At 50.5% G+C, this 21,303-nt stretch overlaps 1 protein-coding gene across 11 annotated transcripts in view; it reads left to right on the top strand.

The window, feature by feature from the left end:
* The window catches only part of PPIP5K1 (diphosphoinositol pentakisphosphate kinase 1), a 137,326-nt gene that overhangs the window by 91,450 nt on the left and 24,573 nt on the right, over window positions 1-21,303 (top strand). For 7 of the 11 annotated variants that reach the window (XM_039490931.1, XM_039490927.1, XM_039490930.1 and 4 more), the window contains 2 exons: window positions 7,215-7,277; window positions 12,888-13,067. The exons of 2 other annotated variants lie outside the window; for them this stretch is intronic. In XM_039490931.1, coding sequence (XP_039346865.1) covers window positions 7,215-7,277; window positions 12,888-13,067 — 243 coding nt within the window. The remainder of the gene's footprint in view (window positions 1-7,214; window positions 7,278-12,887; window positions 13,068-21,303) is intronic. 2 more of the 11 variants (XM_039490935.1, XM_039490932.1) reach the window with 1 other exon arrangement.

Genomic DNA, 21,303 nt, shown 5'->3' with positions numbered 1-21,303 from the left:
TAAAAAGAAATTTTTACTGAATTTACAGCTTCTTACAACAATCTGTAGCCTGCTAACCCCCCTTGTTTGTCCTGTGACTGCACGGGTATTAACAGGCCACGTCATCTTGAATGATCTCTTAGATTATGTGTTTAGCTACTAAACAATCTCTTCCACCTTGTATTGAGCTGTGACACTCTGGATACGTTTCCCATACCTAAAGAAGAGTTCTGTGTAACTCAAGCTTGTCTCTCTCACCGATTAAAAATATTACTTCAACCACCTTGTCTCTGTCAACCTTTTCCTATCCCTTCTTCTGAGCTGCCCTAGGTGGCTGGGAAAGAGAAGCTGTGCTGGTTATGCAATAGGTCCCAGAGCCAATCTGCCAGTATAAGGCAGGCTAGCTCAAGGCATCCAGTGTGGGGATACCGGTGAAGGGGCTGGAAAGAATAGCCTGTGTCCTTTTTTTTTTTTTTTTTTTTTTTTTCCTTCTGTAGCTTCTAGGCACTTTCAAAGTTCAAAGGCAGTATTCTTCCCATAGAGAGAATTGACTTGGTGCAGGGCATGCAGCAAGCTGGTAGCAGTTAAGAATAGAATCCAGGTCTCCTCAGTCTTGGCCCTGTGCTCATTCACTGCCTGTTGAATGCTGCAGCAGGTATGCTGGGCAGCTGGGGCCTGCCTACAAATTCTGAATGGCAGGTACCATTGATTGCTTATAGTCAAGGCCCTGGGCAGTTTCCAGCAGGCTGGGTCTAAATCCTGTGGCAAGGTCCCTGCATTCTTTGACATTTTTGTGGAGTGACACATAAAATAAATGTTTAGAAGGTACATTTTTATTTAATTCAGTATGAAGGCGACCAACCTGATTAAGTCACTTGCCCCAGAATTATTTATTTTAGTGTTAAATTCAGTTTCTTTCTCATTGTCTCCATGCTTTTCTGCTCTGCCAGGGCCAACAAGCTGCTTTGTGGAAGTTGTGAGGAGGAAGCTGAAGATTTTAGCAGCTGCATAGGAAGCTGTTGAGGCTTTTGGCTCCTGGGGGAGGCACTTTAGAAAGTGAGACAAGCCCTTTGATTGAGTGTTTCTGCAGTGAAGTGTTTTAAATACCAGCATTGTTAATTATCTTCTTTAGATTTCAGAGTTACCAATCAATAGAGGTGAGCGAGGCAGTTCAGACAACAGTTTTATTTTTACTGTTATGTTTCTAAGCTAGCGGCTTGCCTACACGGGGGGGCTTTATAGTGGATGAAATCAAGTTAATATGTTTGAAAACACTTGAATACATGCAACGCCATCCCATCACTGTTCACTAATTACACATTTACTGCAAACTCTCTTGCAAAGTGGACGTTTGCTTCGAATCATATTAGTTCAGCTGTTGTTTGTGCGCACTACTTTTTACATGCTTCCAGTGGCTATCCAGGTTGACCATTACTGACCTATCAGTTTACCTTTGTGCCCTCCCTGCTCTGATGTCAAGTTTCCAGGACTATACCGCCTCCTTTCAGAAGCTGACACAGAACCAGATTTTGCCCATTTGCTCCTGGACTCCAGTGTATCATTTTTTTGCTGTGTGACCACCATAGCACTCCAGAAGCCCCACAATATGCCCTCATGCAGCTGCTTGGAGCTGGGCTGAGACCCTGGATCTCATCGCCATCTGGGGAGAAGTGGCAGTTCAGGGAGCTCTTGTGGCTAGGATAAAGACCTTTTTGTGTACATTGCAAAGTAGATGTCTGCAAGGGGTCATGACCAGGATGCCAAGCAGTACCAGATAAAGAGCAAGCAGCTCAGGAAAAAGTACATTACAGCATGGGACAAAAGAAGGCAATATGGCAGGGGATGTGACCTGTGCATTTTTTGATGAACTAGATAGGATTCTACGCAATTCTAGTCCATCCAGTACAGACACCATTTGGGACCTGCTGCCTGCACCCCACTCCACCCCTGATGAAGACTGACCAGACCCATCAGAGGATGAGCAGGAGGACACCAGAGAGGAGTTGTCTCCTGAGAGCCAGGATCTTTTTGGGACTCAGGACCCTCATGCCAGCTAGCTGCAGTCCCACCCTCCTGCAGTGGGTCACGATTCCTGCCCTGCATTGGCTGAATCCAAGGCCCAGACAGAAACCCATTCGGGACTGAAAAGGCACGTTCCCTGGAGGGAACTTCAGCATGTAATTCTGCGATCTAGTATTGTGCCCCATTGCTGTCCGCAGCCATTGTAGGCAGATGGGAGCTAGGAGCCCTTCCGAGTATCCAGCCCCTGCCTCCCCTGGCTCATGCTGCCCATTTCCCCCTCGCCCTCCAAAGTGTTTCCAAAATGGTGGTTGCTCCACCAGGCAATTGGCCTCTGTGACATGCTAACCCCATGACTATTGACCATTTTCAGGCCCATGGCATGGAGGCCACTTGCCCATCTGCCTGTCTTCCTTTCCTCTTCCCTTATCTATCTTGACTACTGAATCCATCCCCCTCCTTTTGCCCTCAACGTGGCCACTAGATTGGTGAAGCATAGTCTCTACACCGCCTTCCCTCCCTCAACAGATTTGAATAATGAAAGCATTCATTTCTGCAGAAATCAAGTTTACTGAGACAGTTGTTACAGTAAAAGGAGTTTGGTGAGTGCTCATAGTTTACATGAGGTATAAATAAGCACATATGAAAGGTCATATTGAGTCAGACCAATGGTCCAGCCGGGCCATTAACCTGTCTCTAACAGTGGCCAGTGCCAGATGCTTCACAGGGAATGAACAGAAAGGGCAATTCTGAGTGATCCATCCCTTGTTATCCAGTCCCATCTTCTGGCAATTGGAGATTTAGGGACACCCAGAGCATAGGGTTGCATCCCTGACCATCCTGGTTAATAGCCACTGATGAACCTGTTCTCCATTAACTTATCTAATGCTTTTTTGAACCCAGTTATACTTTTTGTCCTTCACAACATCCCCTGGCAATGAGTTCCACAGGTTGACTGTCCATTGTGTGACGAAATATTTCCTTTTGTTTGTGTAATCTGCTGCCTACTAACTTAATTGGGTGACCCCTGGTTCTTGTTATGTGAAGGGGTAAATAAATAACACTTCCTTATTCACTTTCTCCATACCAGTCATGATTTTATAGACCTCTCGCATATTCCCCTTTAGTTATCTCTTATCTAAGATGAACAGTCCTGGTATTTTTAATCTCTCCTTATATGGATGCTGTTCCATACCACTAATAATAATTTGTTGCCCTTCTCTGTACTAATATCTTTTTAGAGATGAGGCTACCAGAAGTGCACATAGCATTCAAAGTGCACATAGCATGGATTTATATAGTAGCACTAATATTTTCTGTTTTATTATCTATCCTTTTTCCTAATGGCTCCTAACATTCTGTTCACTTTTTTTTGATTGTTGCTCTACACTGAGTGGATGTTTTAAGGGAACTATCCACAATAATGACTCCAAGATCTTTCTTAAGCAGTAACAACTAATTTAGATCCCATCATTTTGTATGTATAGTTAGGATTATGTTTTCAAATGTGCATTACTTTGCATTTATCAATGCATATTATTGTTGAATTTCATCTGCCACTTTCTTGCCCCGTCATCAGATTTAGTGAGATCCCTTTGCAACTCTTCACAATCTGCTTTGGACTTAACTATCTCAAGTAATTTTCTATCACCTGCAAGTTTTGCCACCTCACTGTTTACCCCTTTTTCCAGATCATCTATGAATATGTTGAACAGCATTGGTCCCAGTTCAGATCCTTGGGGTACCCTCTCTCCATTGTGAAAACTGACCTTCTATTCCTACCCTTTATTTCCTATCTTACTGATCCGTGAGAGGACCTTCCCCCTCATCCCATGACTGCTTAGTTTGCTAAAGAGCCCTTGATGTGGTACCTTGTCAAAGGCTTTCTGAAAATCCAACTATACTAGAGCTATTGGATCACTCTTGCCCACATTCTTGTTGACTCCCTCAGAGAATTCTAACAGATGGCTGAGGCATGATTTCCCGTTACAAAAGCCTTGTTGACACTTTCCCAATGTATCATATTTATCTGTGTGTCTGATAATTCTATTCTTTACTGTAGCTTCAACCAATTTGCCTGGTACTGAAGTTAGGCTTACCAGCCTGTAATTGCCAGGATCGCCTCTGGAGCTTTTTTTAAAAATAGCTGTTACAATAGCTGTTTTGTACAGAGGCTGATTTAAGTGATGTGTTGTATACCATAGTTCTGCAACTGTCTTTACCAGGCATGCCAACTGCTCCCTGCTGAGGAACAAATGCCCTGTTATATGCATTCTAACTGATGATCATTGTATGGCTCTATTTATTGTTCTGTCTTCTGTGGAGATGTAGCAGAACTTAAGACTGAGAAATTGTTCAATATAGTTTTGCATGTTGTAGGGAATGGATGCTTGCCCATGCCCCAGGTATAGCTTTCAAGCTCCTTCCACTCCTGCAGCATTTCTAGGGGAACCATCCTAGTGAATAACTTTGCAGCATATCTCAATGGTCTGTTCTTTACCTTTTTTAATATGAGCATTCTCTGCCTCCTAGTCAGGCATTCTCTGCCTCCACCCCAGTGTAACCTCCTAGAGAATCAGGACAGCCTAATGGGGGTGTAGGGAGGATTACTAGCCAGCTAACCCCTGAAGCCTCCCATAACCCCCCTTTTAACCTTACCAACATCACAGAAGTGCCTCCAGCACACAAACAAAACAGAAAAACCAAAGTGGGAACATAATTCTAAAAAAGGGAAACCCTCCCTAGCCTGAAGTTTTTGCCACAGCCAGTCATCCCAGGCCTGCAGAACATCCTCTCCCACCAATCCACACTGGTTTCCCAGGCCCATAGACTGTGCTGAGAACCATGTAACTCATTCAGGAACTGGCGAGGACTAGTTCACACAGGTCGGCAGCGTCCTCTTCCTCCTCATCCTGCTCCCCCCACTCCAGTGTGTTCTCCTGCTGCTGCCATAGAATATTCTCCTGCTTGTGGAGTGATTGGCAAAATGAAATGCCAATTTCATCTGACTTTAGTGCTATAATGCAGCCCGGGCAGGTTCTGAATATTCTCAGTTGTCACCATAGTGGAATGGAGTATTGTTGAGTTCATGCTGACTGACAGCAATTTGAAAATCGCACAAGACTGTCGGGAAAGGAAGGATGGGGTGGAGAATGCAAAAATGTAGAATTAACAAAAAAATAGAACCTACCTGGCTTCCCACAATTCACAGCAAAAACAATCCCAGGATGCATGCTACTCAGCAGCAAAACAAAGGACCTCTCCCCAACACTGCACCCTGAGTTTGCAGCAGACTGCTGCAATGTGTTCACACAGTGTGAATTGAAAATGGAACAAGTGTTCCATGCGCATCCTGTTGGTGCGACTTGCATACTGTGAGTTACTTGACTCACATCAAACATCTTTGGATTAAACCCGAGACACACCCTAAGATTCTGGAGTGCAATTCTGGGCCAGTGGTAGCTTCTGCTTCTCATTCTGTGGCTGCTGAATTGCAGAGTACATAGTGCCCTGTTTGTAGTGCTTTCCTCCATAGACTCATTGCTGCTCTATGAAGTTGAATTGGCTTTATTTCCTTTAAAAGTCTCCTTGCTGGGGACTGTGAATAGGATATGGATCTTTTCACCTCTACATTACTGATGTGATGGAGCGCAATCCACTAGTGAGTGAAAGTCATCAGTGGTATCTCCTTTTGTGACGTGAGTTGGTTGGCCTCAGGCCAGTTCCACATAGCCAGCTGTTGAGTGGGGTATGGAGACTGAATGTCACTGTCACCTCTAGAGCTGATTTACAGGGTCAAGGCTGAGAAACACTGTCCAATTTGAGTGCATGTGGATGGGAATCTTGTCCTACTTCTACCTATGCTGCATCTACCCAGGAATAAACAGAGCAATTCAGTCTCAGGGCCATCCAGACAGTAAGAGAAATGCAGAAATGTCCGTGAGCCCTTGGATAAAATTAATTGTGGGGGCAAGTCCGAGGTATTTCCATAAACCTAGCCAGCAGCATGGTGTGGACACAAGGATGAGATGGTGTTTACGCCAGCTGAATTAGAGTACGTGTGGAAGGGCAAGGTTGTGTGTAGCTCTTATGGCTCTGATAAAAAGGAAGCATAAAAGAGACACTGAGAAATGAAAACCTTTTTAATTCCCACGCAGTGGTGGAAGTCTGACCAGCTGGGCTCTGTTCCCCAAGCTATGGATCCAGTCAGCTTCTTTCTGTTTTCAGTTTGTGCTGGCCTGTTCCTTCCCACATGCTCTGAGGAGCTACCTGCAATATTCCCTATGCCTCACTGTGCAGACTTCTCTGGTAGATTATGAAAATAAAAAAACTGTACCATGAAAGCTGAGCCCTTTTATGCACCATCTGTTTTCATTCCCCCACTCTCCACATAACTTATGTGAGACAGCTTTGCCTCCTCTGTGACCAGGAACCTGGCCTGGCTCATGCCCAAAAGGATCCTTGTGGGGCCCAGCTGTGCTTGAGGGGCCATGCCTGGCCTGTATCTGGGAAAGCCTCGTGGGGCGAGGTCTGGGGGCACCTGCTTATTCTGTTCAGTTGTACATTTGACTTTCCTTTTTAATTCATAAAGCTCTCTGCTTAGCACAGATTCTGGAGGGGACACGCTGAGGCTACAGTGTCCTTTACTCTGAATCTTTTGTTCCTGTGAGGGTTGAACAGTCTTAGGCACTTCACTTCTCCCGAATAAATTCCGAGGGGCTTGGCCTATATTGTGCTGCTGCGTTCTGTTCTGTGGCTTTGTGCTTTACTGACTCTGAGAATGTCCTGGTCACTTGTGCAGAAGAGCCCTATCTCTTCCCCCAGCTATCTCTAGTAGGACCAGTCCATGCACAACTCCGAGAGCAGAGAGTTTCTCTAGGCAAAATGAGATAGGAGGGAAGGGAGTGCCACCTGTGTATAAGAATGGGGCTGTAGAAGTGTGAGAGCATTGCAGGGTATCAGGAAGGGAGACTGTTAGTGGGCATAAGTGCAAGGGAGGCAGAGAGCAGGTGTAAAGAGGGGTCTGGAGGACTCTGTCAGGTGCTGCAGATGTAAGGAGTGTCAGGAGACGTGTCAAGTGAGAGCGGGTGTCTGGGGTTCAGGCAGACGGATAAGTGTGAGGGGGTCTGTCAGGCAGGGATAGCTGTAAGCATGCAAAGTCTAGGGCTCCTTAGAAGCAGACTATTAACTGAGATGATCTGTTTTTATTTCCTCAGAGCTCTTGTCTATGCCAGCCGTAAAACGATTTTCTGTGTCGTTTGCAAAGCATCCGACTAATGGTACGTTTGCTTCCTTGATTTGACGTTTTTCTCACGCTTCTAACCTCATCCTCACGTTCCGTTCTTTCTGCACGTCGTTCTGTGTTCCCCTCCCTTCAGCCTTCTCATGTTCCTCTGTGCGTCCGTGTATCTGGTGTCCAACTGTTCCACCGTTTTCCCTGTTGTCTCATTGTGACTAACCTGCTCACTTTGTGTTACTGTCTGTGAGGGGCCCAGGCCTGGTCAGGCTGTTAGAAGCCTGGCAGCCTGTTTTTCCCAGAGGTGTTTGCACCTCGACTGACCAACCGAATGTGAGCAAACGAGAATTGGATCCTTTAGCAGCCTCAAGTTCTGTGCTGGCATCAGCGTCTTCCCCATGCTCACTCTCTCCATCTCACTGATGGTGTGGGATGCATAATCGTGCAAACCCTGCAGCACAATCTGCCTTGACAGTCTGCATCCTGAGAGCAGCAGTGACTGGCTCCCTAGTCTGCTGTGTATGGCGGCGGAGGAAGAGCAAGGGCAGCTCTGGGGTTAGATGGCATTAATAAGTGAGGCCACCTGGTGGCCATAGAAAATGCAATCTACGGAGGTGAGGGTAAGTGGATAAAACAGCAGAGTTCCCTAGCATTTCCTCTAGCCAAGCTGCCCCTCAGCACAGTGGCCTTGGTAGCTCTGGTTCTCTCCTGGTCTCCCACCTGCACGGTCACTTGTAATGCTGGTCCCTCTCATGTCCCCCCCCCCCATCTCTCTTCATCCCCCACCCAATGTGATGGCATTAGTAGGGCTGGTCTCACCTTTTCACATGCACCCTACCCCAAGCATGGTGTCGCTGGAGAATTCACTTTTAATCACATACAAACAAATATGGTCCCGAAGGAAGGTCGTGGAATGTTCACTGACTTTCAGAGGGGCAGTGCCTTGCTCCTTTGCTGTGGGAAATCTTCCCCACTGAACCCATGAAATTCAGAGACTGGACTCCGTATTTGTCCCCCTCTTTTTAGCCAGGAGGGAGAGCAGCTGCAGTGCAGTCTGCTTTGCTCTCCCCACCCTAACAGCAAGGAATAGGGGAAGAGTGGCCCTGCTCTTTGTGTGCTCCAACTCCCCTGCTCTGTGTAGTCCCTAACCTGATGCTGATTCTGTGCATCTTTAGATGTTTTGAAGACAATTGATTTTCCTGGTCTAACTGTCAAATGGTTCACAACTATTTTCTCTCTAAGCCTTAAACAGAAATGTTCAGAAAAAGTTTGTTTTACAGCCAAAGTTCCTCCCCATTCCTCATGGATAGGGAGTGGCTGGGACTAGAGCAGGTTATTAGGAGTTATCAGTATAAGTTCTTCTCTCTTAGATGGGTTAGGCCGTCTCCTCTCAACCTGAATGCTGGTGCTCAGTAAACACTCTGATCTGGAAGACAAGTCTAAGATCAGAAAAGAACCATCATAAAGCACAAAGCTATGGTCTGGCTAGTTTCTGAAGGGTATGTCTGCACAGCCAAAGCTCTGCATGGGCTAGCCTGCGTGTGCTAGCTGGATTTGCACTGGCTCAGGTTACAAGAGCCAGGAAGACAGGGCAGCGTGGGCTTCAGCATGGATAGTTCAAGCCTGACACAGACCCTGAGTAATGCTCAGCTCACTAGTGCACTCTGAACACTGCACTGTGCTGTCTTCACTGCTGTTGTTATCCTCACTAGTGGGATTCATGCTAGCTCAGGTAGCTTAGCCTGTGTACAGCTTCTGGTGCGTAGACATACTGAGTCTCCAAGCAGGTCAGACCATGGGAGAAATTGCCAGGTGGACTTGGTCTCATTCTGTGCAAAGGGAGCAGCTGCATGGCTCATTCCAGTATCTTTCTGAAAATAGTTTGGTAAGCATGTATGGCATGTGTCACTCTGACGTGCAGGCCAAGCTTTTCCTTTGTGGAGCAGCCTTCCATAGGCCACCCCCCCTCCCCATTGTAATAGCAGCCTGATGCCCATAGAGAGATTATAGAGGGAAATAGGGCACCCACAGTGCGTGTTGGGGAAACACAGTGCACAGAGCATAGGGCTCTTTAATCCGTCAGACAAACAACATGAGATCCAATGGCTGGGAGCTGGAGCCAGACAGATTTGTAGAAAACATTCTACAAATACATTAGAAGCAAGAGGAAGACCAAGGACAGAGTAGGCCCATTATTCAATGAGGGGGGATAGACAGTAACAGAAAATGTGGAAATGGCTTAGGAAATGTGGAGGTGCGTAATGACTTCTTTGTTTCGGTTTTCATCAAGAAGGTTGGTGGCAATGGGATGTCTAAAATAGCGAATGCCAATGAAAATGAGGTAGGATCAGAGTCTAAAATAGGGAAAGGACAAGTCAAAAATTACTTAGACAAGTTAGATGTCTTCAAATCACCAGAGCTTGATGAAATGCATCCTAGAATACTCAAGGAGCTGATTGAGGAGATATGAGCCATTAGTGATTATCTTTGAAAAGTCAGGGAAGATGGGAGAGATTCCAGAAGACTGGCAAAGTGCCCATCTATAAAAAGGGAAATAAAAACAACCCAGGGAATTCCTGACCAGTCAGTTTAATTTCTACACCTGGAAAGATAATGGAGCAAATAATTTAGCAATCAATTTGCAAACACCTAGAATATAATAAGGTGATAAATAACAGTCAGCATGGATTTGTCAAGAACAAATAGTGTCAAACCAACTTGATAGCTTTCTTTGACAGGGTAACAAGCCTTGTGGTTGGGGGGAAGCAGTACATGTGTTATATCTTGACTTTAGTAAGGCTTTTGATACCGTCTCGCATGACCTTCTGATAAACAAACTAGGAAAATACAATCTAGATGGAGCTACTATAAGGTGGTGCATAACTGGTTGGAAAATCATTCCCAGAGAGTAGTTATCAGTGGTTCACAGGCATGCTGGAAGGGCATAACGAGTGGGGTCCTGCAGGGATTGGTTCTGAGTCCGGTTCTGTGCACAGAATCATAGAATCTCAGGGTTGGAAGGGACCTCAGGAGGTCATCTAGTCCAACCCCCTGCTCAAAGCAGGACCAATCTCCAACTAAATCATCCCAGCCAGGGCTTTGTCAAGCCTGACCTTAAAAACCTCTAAGGAAGGAGATTCCACCACCTCCCTTGGTAACCCATTCCAGTGCTTCACCACCCTCCTAGTGAAAAAGTTTTTCTAATATCCAACCTAAACCTTCCCCACTGCAACTCGAGACCATTACTCCTTGTTCTGTCATCTGGTACCACTGAGAACAGTCTAGATCCATCCTCTTTGGAACCCCCTTTCAGGTAGTTGAAAGCAGCTATCAAATCCCCCTCATTCTTCTCTTCTGCAGACTAAACAATCCCAGTTCCCTCAGCCTCTCCTCATAAATCACGTGCTCCAGCCCCTCAATCATTTTTGGTACCCTCTGCTGGACTCTTTCCAATTTTTCCACATCCTTCTTGTAGTGTGGGGCCCAAAACTGGACACAGTACTCCAGATGTGGCCTCACCAATGCCGAATAGAGGGGAATGATCACATCCCTCGATCTGCTGACAGTGCTCCTACTTATACAGCCCAAAATGCTGTTAGCCCTCTTGGCAACAAGGGCACACTGTTGGCTTATATCCAGCTTCTCGTCCACTGTAACCTCTAGTCCTTTTCTGCAGAACTGCTGCCTAGCCACTCGGTCCCTATTCTGTAGAAGTGCATGGGATTCTTCCATCCTAAGTGCAGGACTCTGCACTTGTTGTTGAACCTTTTGTTCAATATCTTTATCAATGATTTAGATAATGGCATAGAGAGTACACTTAAAGTTTGTGGATGACACCAAGCTGGGAGGGGTTGCAAGTGCTTTGGAGGATAGGATTAAAATTCAAAATTATCTGGACAAACTGGAGAATGGGTCTGAAGTAAATAGGATGAAATTCAGTAAGGACAGGGGGGTTGGGCTAGATGACCTCCTGAGGTCCCTTCCAGCCTGATATTCTATTCTATGATTCTATGACTAATGCAAAGTACTCCACTTATGAAGGAACAATCAGTTGCACACGTACAGAATGGGAAATGACTGCCTAGGAAGGAGTACTGTGGAAAGGGATCTGGGGATTATATGAGTCAACCGTGTAACGCTGTTGCAAAAAAAGCAAACATTCTGGGATGTATTGGCAGGAGTGTTGTAAGCAAGACACAAGAAGTAATTCTTATGCTCTACTCTGTGCTAATTGGGCTTCAACTGGAGTGTCGAGTTCTGAGTGCCACATTTCAGGAAAGATGTGGACAAATTGGACAAAGTCCAGAGAAGAGCAACAAAAATGATTAAAGGTCTAGAAAACATGACCTATGAGGGAAGATTGGAAAAAAATTGGGTTTGTTTAATCTGGAGAAGAGAAGACTGAGAGGGGACATAACAGTTTTCAAGTACATAAAAGGTTGTTACAAGGAGGAAGGAGGAAAATTGTTGTTCTTAACCTCTGAGGATAGGACAAAAAGCAATGGGCTTAAATTGTAGCAAGGGAGGGTTAAGTTGGACATTAGGAAAAACTTCCTAACTGCCAGAGTGGTTAAGCACTGGAATAAATTGCCTAGGGAGGTGTCAGAGCAGGTTGAACAAACACCTGTCAGGGATGGTCTAGATAATACTTAGTCCTGCCTTGAGTGCAGGGGACTGGACTAGATGACCTCTCAAGGTCCCTTCCAGTTCTATCATTCTATGAAATGCAGACTAGAAATCAGGTGCACGTTTTAACAGTGAGGGTAATTAACCACTGGAACAATTTACCTAGGGACACGATGCATTCCCTGTCTAAATCCAGACTGGATGTCTCATTCAAATATATCTGCTGTAGCTCGACCACAAGCGATGGGCTCGATACAGGAACCACTGGGTGAAATTCTCTGCCCTGTGCCAGAGGCTGGACTAGATAATCATAATAGACCCTTCTGGCCTTAAAATCTGTGACTCCAGGAGTAACTGGGCTACAATATCATGAGTCCCACAGTGCGTGAAGGGAAGGAATTTAGTCATCTTTCCACAGTGCCTTGAGGATGACAATACAATTCTATGGAGTGGGGCGATACGTTTCCCAGTGTTTCTTGGCACTGTTGTCTTCTTGGGGGCTGTAAATAACTTGTGCCCCTCTGCATTTTCAGAACTTCCAGGTGATCTGTTCTCAGCTAATTTCTCAGCCTCCCTGCTGGCTATTTTCTAGCCTTGCTATGCTCTCCAAGCCCTACATTTTTCTTCCCCATACGCAGTGCTCAGGATTCAGGCACCAAAGGCTGAATCTGGATTTCTTGGTTCAGTCTGAGAAGGGCCAGGCCTGGGGCTACCTTTCTTGTTTTGTAGCCCAGCCTGGATCTTAATTACACACAGGCTAAAAATGTGTTCCTGGGGTTTGTTCATTTTAGAAAAACTAAAATCTTGGAAAGAAACAACCTAAATGTAAATGAGCTCTTCAATGGAATTGTACCCTGGGGGCTGAAGGTGCAGCATATTGTGTGGTGAGGAGAGGGCTCTTCCTACTCTCCAGCCCTGGGGCTGGGGGTTCAGCATATGGCCTTTTCCCCACCTGTCTCCATTTTCTCATTTCTCAGCTACTCTCTTTCTCTCTCTCTCTCTCGCCTTCTGTGGTTCCCTTCTCTAGATGTGCTTGAACACCACCGTGTTGTCCCGCTGCTGTGCCGTTTTTCCTCTGACTATGCCATGAGACAGAACATCTCCTTGGATGCCACTCTGGCCCACCACCTACATCAGTGTTCCTACCACCTGCGTCTCTTCAGGAGCTGGCTGATCTCAGGCCAGGATGACTTGGAGTGCCTCTACGGTACTGCACACTGCAGCTGCCTCAAGCCCACGCTCTTATAGCTGAGCGGGGGAGAGCTGCCTGCTTGAGAATGCAATGTATGCTGTGCTTTCTAAACCAGGGAAAGCATTTCCCTCTCTACCTCTCTGAGAGCCTCGGGTTGGTGCTGCAGTGAGGCATGTGGGTGGTTGCATCAGGGCAGTTTTGAAGCCTGAGGAAGGTACTTTCCATTTAGGGCTAATAACTTTTCTGTGTAGCTGTAACTTTGTGGTCTTCATCCTTGGAAATTGCACAGTGCCTTCTTCCTCTAGTCAGAGTGGGTACTTATGCTTCTTTTGTGGAGCGATGGCCAATGTGGATTGGGGTGCTTTCATCTGTCTGAGACACTGCTCCAGCAGCTTGATGGACTGCTGACATAACACTCTCTCTACCCCATGCCTAATCCCCAGAGAAGTGTAATCCTCATGTCCCTTCAGTTTAATAAAGGAGCTGAGGTGGATGACTGCTGTGTGGAGAAAGGTGAAGAATCAGGAGCCATAGCATAAGAATGACCGAGCAGCCTGAAACCCCTGAAATTAACCTGTTGCTTCTTCGAATAGCGCGCCTGTAGGTGCTCAGTGTCAGGATGTGCATGTTCTTTTTCGAGTGGTTGTTCATGTCCATTCAAAGTAGATGTGCGCGCACCGTGTGCACGCCAGCCGGAAGATTTTCCCTAGCAGCGTCTGTAGGGTCGGCCCGGGCGCCCCCTGGAGTGGCATCACCACGGTGCCCTATAAAGGGGCCCGCTGACCCTCCACCCCCTCAGTTCCTTTTTACCGCCGGTGACGGCTAGCTGGAACTTCTCTTGCGTAGCAAGTTGGCAGTGTCCTATCCTTACCGTTTAGTCGTTTATTCAGTGGTATTATAGTTACTTAATCAGTTCATTGTACATAGTTCTTCGTAGTTGCCCCCCCCCCAGGTCCCCCAGGTTCAAACTCTGCAAGGACTGCGGGAAATTCATGCTCAAGAGCAACCCGCACTCTGTTTGAGGTGCCTCGGAGAGAGCCACCAAAAGGACCGGTGCTCTATCTGTAGAGGCTTCCACCCGCGAACTCTTAAGGACAGGGCTCAAAGACTTAGAGTCCTTGTAACGGGCCGGACTCACCCCTGCGGCGCCGCCTACTGGTCGTCCTCGGGAATTAGCTCAGTCCAGTGTCCAGAGCGCCCTCTGCAGGCCGGTGATCTGCCTTCCAGCTACTGGCCCCCGTGTCCCTCCCAGGACCCCGGTGCCCCTTTAACTGGGTCTCCCCCTCCCAGGGGAACCCCCACCCCACTATCCACACTTTGCCTGAGTGGGGGCTACTGCCCAGTCTCCATCTAGCCCCCGTTCACTGGGGCAGACTGCAGTATCCACCACTCATCATCGGCAAAGGGGGTTTGGACCTGCTGCCTTGGCCTACCCCTGGGTTGCCCTCTGCAACCCCCAGTACCTTTTGGCCTATAGCTAGGCTGCAGCCTGGGGCTTTCCAGGCTGGAGCTCCCCAGCTCCTCAGCCTTTCCCCAGCCCTGCTCCACTCAGGTACCTCTTGTCTAGCTCCCTGCAGCCAGGCCCATCCCCCTCTAGAGCTAGAGAGAGACTGACTTGCTTCTGGCCTCCCTGGCCTTCTTATAAGGCCCTGTGGCTCAGTTTGGGGCATGGCCCCAGCTGCAGCCACTTCCCAATCAGCCCAGCCTAAAGGCTGCTTTCTCCCGCCACAGCCCCTTCCCAGGGCTGTTTTTAACCCCTTTAGGGCAGGAGCAGGGGTCCACCCTGCTACAGTCCTCCTGATGGAGGCGGCCCTACGACCACCCTTGGACCCGGAACCGGCCGAGGCAGTGCCCAGCACGTCATCCTCGGTGCGGAGCGCCCCGGCACCGGCATCAGGACTTAGGGGCCAGTCCAAGTCGTCGAAAACCCGGCACCGGACGGAGTCGGGTCATAGAAAGTCGGCCTCAGTGCAGCACCGCTCACCTTCGCCGGTGCCCGCCAAGAGGAGGAAGCCGGTGAGGGATTGGTCACCCCACCAGGATCCGAGGCCGACGCCGTCCGCGGCTACAAGCGGACAGGCTGGGCTATAGCCCTCGGTGGTTCCGTCAACTCCCGCACCGCAGAGAGGGCGGTCGAGTCCGGACCAGCCTAATTCCCCGGACCTCAGCGGAGACCTATGCCCCCTGTCGATGCTGGAGGCGTTCGAGGCGGCCTCAGATCTATTGGGTCTCCCAGTGCCAGCCTCCTCACATCGTAGGGAATTGCCTACTGTGGTCCGTCCCCCGGTACAATCTACGGGCAAGCCGGCCATGCTGTTGCCTCACTCTGCGCACCGCGCCGTGAAGGCGGCACCGGACCAGATGAGAGGCTCCCCGCCGCCTCCGCACCACTCTCCATCGGCACCGGGCCGCTGCTCCCCGCAGGTCCTCATACTCAGAGACCTCAGACTCAGAGGCAGACTCCTATCGCTCCAGCCGGTCGTGGAAGAGGAGATCGGTTTCGGGGGCGAGCCACCAACGTTACCCGCAGTGGCAGCAACAATGGTAGCCGCCCTCGCAGTGGCCGTTTTGGACTCCCTGGGCCTACCATCAGTCGGTAGGCCAGGCGTTTGGTCCTCGTTCACGCTCGGCCTCGGTGTCCTCGATGTCGGTGGCCCCGGCGCAGCTGCCTCCTCCATCGGCACTGTCGCCGGGCAGGGGTGTGCCGTTGTCAAGTTCAGCACCCCCTAGCCGGGCAGCGGCACCGACAGCGGCTTCAGTTCGGGCTCCACCGGCACCGCATGATATGCCAAGCCGCTCACAGGCGACCCCGGTACCGGTCGCGGTGCCGCATTTAAACTCGGAACCAGTACCGCAACCTCAATACCATGTGCCGCAGGACCCAGAGAGGCCGCATGCACTGGAGGAAGGGCCGCTCCATGTGGTCTCCTCGTCGTCCTCCCCGGACGAAGCGGGTTCGGGCACGGCTACGGCGCTGGCCCTAGAGAACACTCGAATCCTCCAACAATTGCTCCGCAGAGCGGCGCAGAGCCTCGCAATCCAAGCGGAGGAAATCAAGGTGGACGCGGACCCTGTGGTGGACATCTTGGCTCCCTCAGGGCCATCCAGGGTGGCCCTCCCGCTGATAAAGTCTATAGCGGAGACGTCCCGTACCTTATGGCAAACACCAGCCTCTCTGGCCCCTACTGCCAAGAGGGTGGGTGTACAGCGCTACTTCGTCCCCTCTAAAGGGCACGAACACCTGTACACCCACCCTCCCCCGGACTCCCTGGTAATGGACGCGGCCAACCAGCGGGAGCGCCAAGGGTTTCAAGGGTCAGCACCGAAGAGCAGGGACGTGAAAAGGCTTGAGCTCTTTGGTAGGAAGGTGTACTCCACGGGGGGCCTACAAGTCCGCATTGCCAACCAGCAGGCAGTAGTAAGCCGGTATGGTCACAACATGTGCTCGGCCATGTCGAAGTTTGCAGAGCGCCTTCCCCAGGACTCGAGGTCAGAGTTTTCGGCCCTAGTGGAGGAGGGAAGCTGATCTCTCGGGCCTCTCTCCAGGCCGCCCTGGATGCGGCGGATTCAGCCTCGCGCACCCTGGCCACGGGCCTGGTCATGCGGCAGGGAGCCTGGCTCCAGGTCTCGGGCCTGCCCTGTGAGGTCCAGCAGACAATCCAAGACTCCCCTTCGAGGGGCAGGTGCTGTTTTCGGACAAAACGGACAAACGTCTGCACAGCTTAAAGGACTCGAGGGCCACGCTTCGCTCGCTGGGCCTGCATACCCCTGCGACCCAGCGCAGACAGTTTAGACCGCAGGCGGCCCCCTGCCCGTACCAGCCACAGACTCGCCAGGAGCTGGGGCGCAGGCGGGGCAGAAATGGCAGGAGGCGTCCCCAACGCCACCCCTCCGGCCAGGCGTCGGGGCAATCGCGACCACCATCAGGGCCTAGACCCCCTATTTGATGGTGCGGTCGAGGGAGACCTACCAACTGAGACTCTGGATCCTTCCACCCCTACCTTTGGGTCACGTCTGTCCCCCTTCTACCGTGCCTGGTCCCGAATCACGTCGGACAGATGGGTGCTCCACACGGTAGAGAGGGGATATTCTATCCAGTTCTCCTCCCTCCCGCCCCACCAGCCCCCCTCCCCGTCCCTCTTCAGGGACCCATCTCACAAGCAACTTCTAACTCAAGAAGTGAAGTCCCTCGCGGAGGCAGGGGCGGTGGAGTAAGTCCCACGGGAGCTCAGGGGCAAAGGCTTCTACTCCTGGTATTTCCTCATACCGAAGGCGAAAGGGGGCCTGAGACCCATCCTAGACCTGCGGCGGCTGAACAAGTTTGTGCGAAAGCTCAAGTTCCGTATGGTCTCCCTGTCCTCGATTATCCCCTCCCTGGATCCAGGAGATTGGTATGCCGCCCTCGACTTAAAGGACGCCTATTTCCACATTGCCATAATTCCTCAACACCGTCAGTACCTCAGGTTCGTCGTGGCCGGTGCCCATCTGCAGTTCACGGTGCTCCCGTTCGGCCTGTCAGCCGCTCCCAGGGTCTTCACGAAGTGCATGGCAGTCATGGCGGCCTTCCTGCACAGGAGGGGCATCCAGGTATTCCCCTACCTGGACGACTGGCTCATAAAGGGCCGCTCCAAGGAGCAGGTAGAGACTCAGGTGTTGTTCATCAGGCGGACCTTTCTTGATCTCGGCCTCCTCTTGAATGAAGCCAAGTCGATCCTATCTCCGACACAACGAATAGAGTTCATAGGAGCGGTTCTGGACTCCACCCACGCCAAAGCGTACCTGCCGGAATCCAGGTTCCGTGCAATTTCCGAGCTCATCCTCGGACTGCACTGCACCCCAGTTACCATGGCGCGAGTTTGCCTCCGGCTGTTGGGCCACATGGCGGTGTGCACCTATGTGGTGGTCCATGCCAGACTCTGGCTTCGCCCACTACAGTCCTGGTTAGCAACAGTTTATCGCCCAGCCAGGGACCCCCTGGACTCAGTGGTGTCCATTGCCCGCTTGGTGCTGAGCTTGTTGCGGTGGTGGCTCGACCCGCGGAAAGTCTGCATGGGTGTCCCCTTCGCTGCCCCGCAGCCCTCCCTCTCCGTGGTGACGGACACTTTGGATCGAGGTTGGGGAGCGCACCTGGGACGCCTCAGGACGCAGGGCTTGTGGTCACCAGCAGACCTCGAGTTACACATCAGTGTCAGGGAGCTGAGGGTGGTCCGCCTGGCGTGCTGGACCTTCCGGTCTCACCTGGCCGGCAGGTGTGTTTCAGTCCTTTCGGACAACACAGCGACAGTTTTTTATATCAACAAACGGGGGTGCACGCTCCTCTCCCCTGTGCAGGGAAGCCCTCGTGCTGTGGGAATTCTGCGTTCACAATGCCACCCACCTGACGGCATTCTACCTTCCGGGGGAGCAGAATGGTTTGGCGGACACCCTCAGCCGCTCGTTCCAGGGGTCACGAGTGGTCCCTCCGAGGGGATGTGATGCGCTCAATTTTCCAGCTCTGAGGCTTTCCCCAGTTAGACCTGTTTGCTTCAAGGGAAAACAGGAAGTGCCGACGGTTCTGCTCCCTCCTGGGCCGCAGTCGGGGGTCTCTGTCGGACCCTTCCTACAGTCCTGGGAGGTCGGTCTGCTCTACGCCTTCCCTCCGATCCCCCTGATACACAGGGTGCTTTTAAAGATTCGCAGGAATCACGCCAGGGTAATCCTGATAGCCCCGGTGTGGCCGCGCCAGCATTGGTACACGTCACTCCTGCACATGTCCGTTCAGACGCCCCTGACGTTGCCCCTACTCCTGGACCTGATCACGCAGGACCGGGGCTCCCTCCGCCATCCGAACCTCGAGTCCCTTCACCTCACAGCCTGGATGCTCCATGGCTGAACCCGGTGGAGTTGCAGTGCTCCCAGCAGGTCAGGCAAGTGTTGCTAGGTAGCAGGAAACCGTCAGCTAGGGCCACCTACCTGGCCAAATGGAAGCGCTTCTCCTTATGGTCGGGTCAGAGGGGTCACGACCCGCTGGGGGTACCAATCCCTGTTGTCCTAGATTATTTTCTTCACCTAAGACAATTGGGCCTCTCCCATTCCTCCATTTGTGTTCACTTGGTGGCCATTTCCACTTTTCATCCGGGAGAGGGGGTACCTCGGTGTTTGTGAACCTGTTAGTTGAGCGTTTCCTCAAGGGTATGGACAGGATCTTCCCGCATGTGCGTCAGCCGACCCCTCCTTGGGACCTGAATCTAGTCCTCTCCGCCCTCTCGGGGCCTCCCTTTGAGCCTCTGGCTTCCTGTTCCCTTCTGTACCTGTACGCATTCCTGGTGGCAATCACCTTGGCCAGAAGGGTGTCGGAGCTTCGAGCATTAACATCTGAGCCCCCATACACAGTCTTCTATAAGGACAAAGTCCAACTTAGACCTCATCCGGCTTTTCTACACAAGGTCGTTTCACAGTTCCACATGGGCCAAGATATCTTTCTCCCGGTGTTTTATCCTAAACCACACTCCTCCAGTGAAGAGCAGAGGCTACATTCCCTGGATGTCTGCAGGGCCTTGGCTTTTTACATAGAGCGTACCAAGCCGTTCCATCGCTAGACCCAGCTCTTCTTCGCGGTGGCGGAAAGGATGAAGGGGATCCTGGTCTCCTCTCAGCGAATCTCTTCGTGGATTGCAACCTGCATCCGGGAATGCTACCGTATAGCTAAGACCCCTGTCTCTCCGATCACGACCCACTCCACTAGGGCGCAGGCCTCCTCTGCGGCGTTCCTGGCTCAGGTTCCGACTCAGGAGATTTATAGAGCGGCCACGTGGTCTTCCATCCACATGTTCTCATCTCACTACGCCATCACACACCAGGCGAGGGATGACGCAGCCTTCGGTCGTGCAGTTCTCCAGTCTGCAGTGATCTCCGATCCCACCTCCTAAGGTTAGGCTTGTGAGTCACCTACTTTGAATGGACATGAACAACCACTCAAAGAAGAAAAAACGGTTACCCACCTTTTAGTAACTGTTGTTCTTCAAGATGTGTTGTTCATGTCCATTCCAACACCCACCCTCCTACCCCTCTGTCGGAGTGCCGGCAAGAAGGAACTGAGGGGGTGGAGGGTCGGCGGGCCCCTTTATAGGGCGCCGTGGTGGCGCCACTCCAGGGGGTGCCTTGGCCGACCCTACGAACGCTGCTAGGGAAAACCTTCCGGCTGGCGTGCACGCGGCGCGCGCACACCTACTTTGAATGGACATGAACAACACATCTCGAAGAACAACAGTTACTAAAAGGTGGGTAACCGTTTTCTCCTGTGCACTCTGGATTGGAGACTTTTTCTCAGCTGTGTCTGCGAGTTTGTGCCCGTGCCCTAGGCACCCTCATGCTCCAGTACGAGGGCATACAGGGAAGGGTGAACCTGCTGCCACTCCCGGTTTCTTCTCAGTCACTTGCAGTTTGAAACAGAGTATCATGGTGTCTGCTAGCTGGCCTCAAGGCTGGCTACTCCTCTTGTGAAAAATTTATTTTTCTTAGTATTCTTTTCTTTATTTTTGTTTAGCACAGTTTGTTCTTTTTAATAGGTTCCCCTCCCTTCCTCTTTTTTGCCCAATTCAGGCCTTTGATCCCTGGCCTTAAGTATGAGTTAAGCCCAGGCCCCTGGGCTTCAAACCCTGCCAGACCTGCTATAGATCTTTCTCCCACAACAATGGACATTTAAGCTGCCTCGGGGAGTCTCACGTCCCTTCCAAATGTCAGATCTGCTCAGGGTTTAAGAGTCGATCTAAGAAATTGAGAGAACAGGTTCAAACTCCTGTTAATGGAGCATTTGCTGAGACCCACAGGATCTGAGTCATCCCCCTATATGTCAGACCCTGAGAGAGCTCCGGTGACAGTCTCTTCTGTGACAGTAACCAAAGACTTGGGGGGCCCTTCAGAACCAGCTAAACCATTGAAGAGAAGGCCCCTGTTCCCAGAACAGGAGAAAAGAAAGGGAACGTCAACCTCTCAATCTGGGTCTCAAGAGATGATGTCCCATTACGGGTACTTCTGAGGCTCCCATCACCTTCGGAACTAAGACCACAGCACTGGCTAAGGTGACTATGCTGCATACCAAGAAACTGTCTGGTAAATTACCTGAAGTGGTACTTACATTGCCACTGGACTCTGTGCCTCCGAGATGTAAGCATTCCAGAGCTAAGCCAAAACCATTGTTTGTACTGCCTCTAGCAACCAGACATAAAGGATGTGCCAATTGTACTTTGGTACCATCTCGGTACCACCAGAT

This window comes from Mauremys reevesii, linkage group 10, assembly GCF_016161935.1.
Source record: "Mauremys reevesii isolate NIE-2019 linkage group 10, ASM1616193v1, whole genome shotgun sequence".
Taxonomy (NCBI): domain Eukaryota; kingdom Metazoa; phylum Chordata; order Testudines; family Geoemydidae; genus Mauremys; species Mauremys reevesii.
Note: the sequence above shows the minus strand (reverse complement) of the source record. Positions and strands in the feature narration are given on the sequence as shown.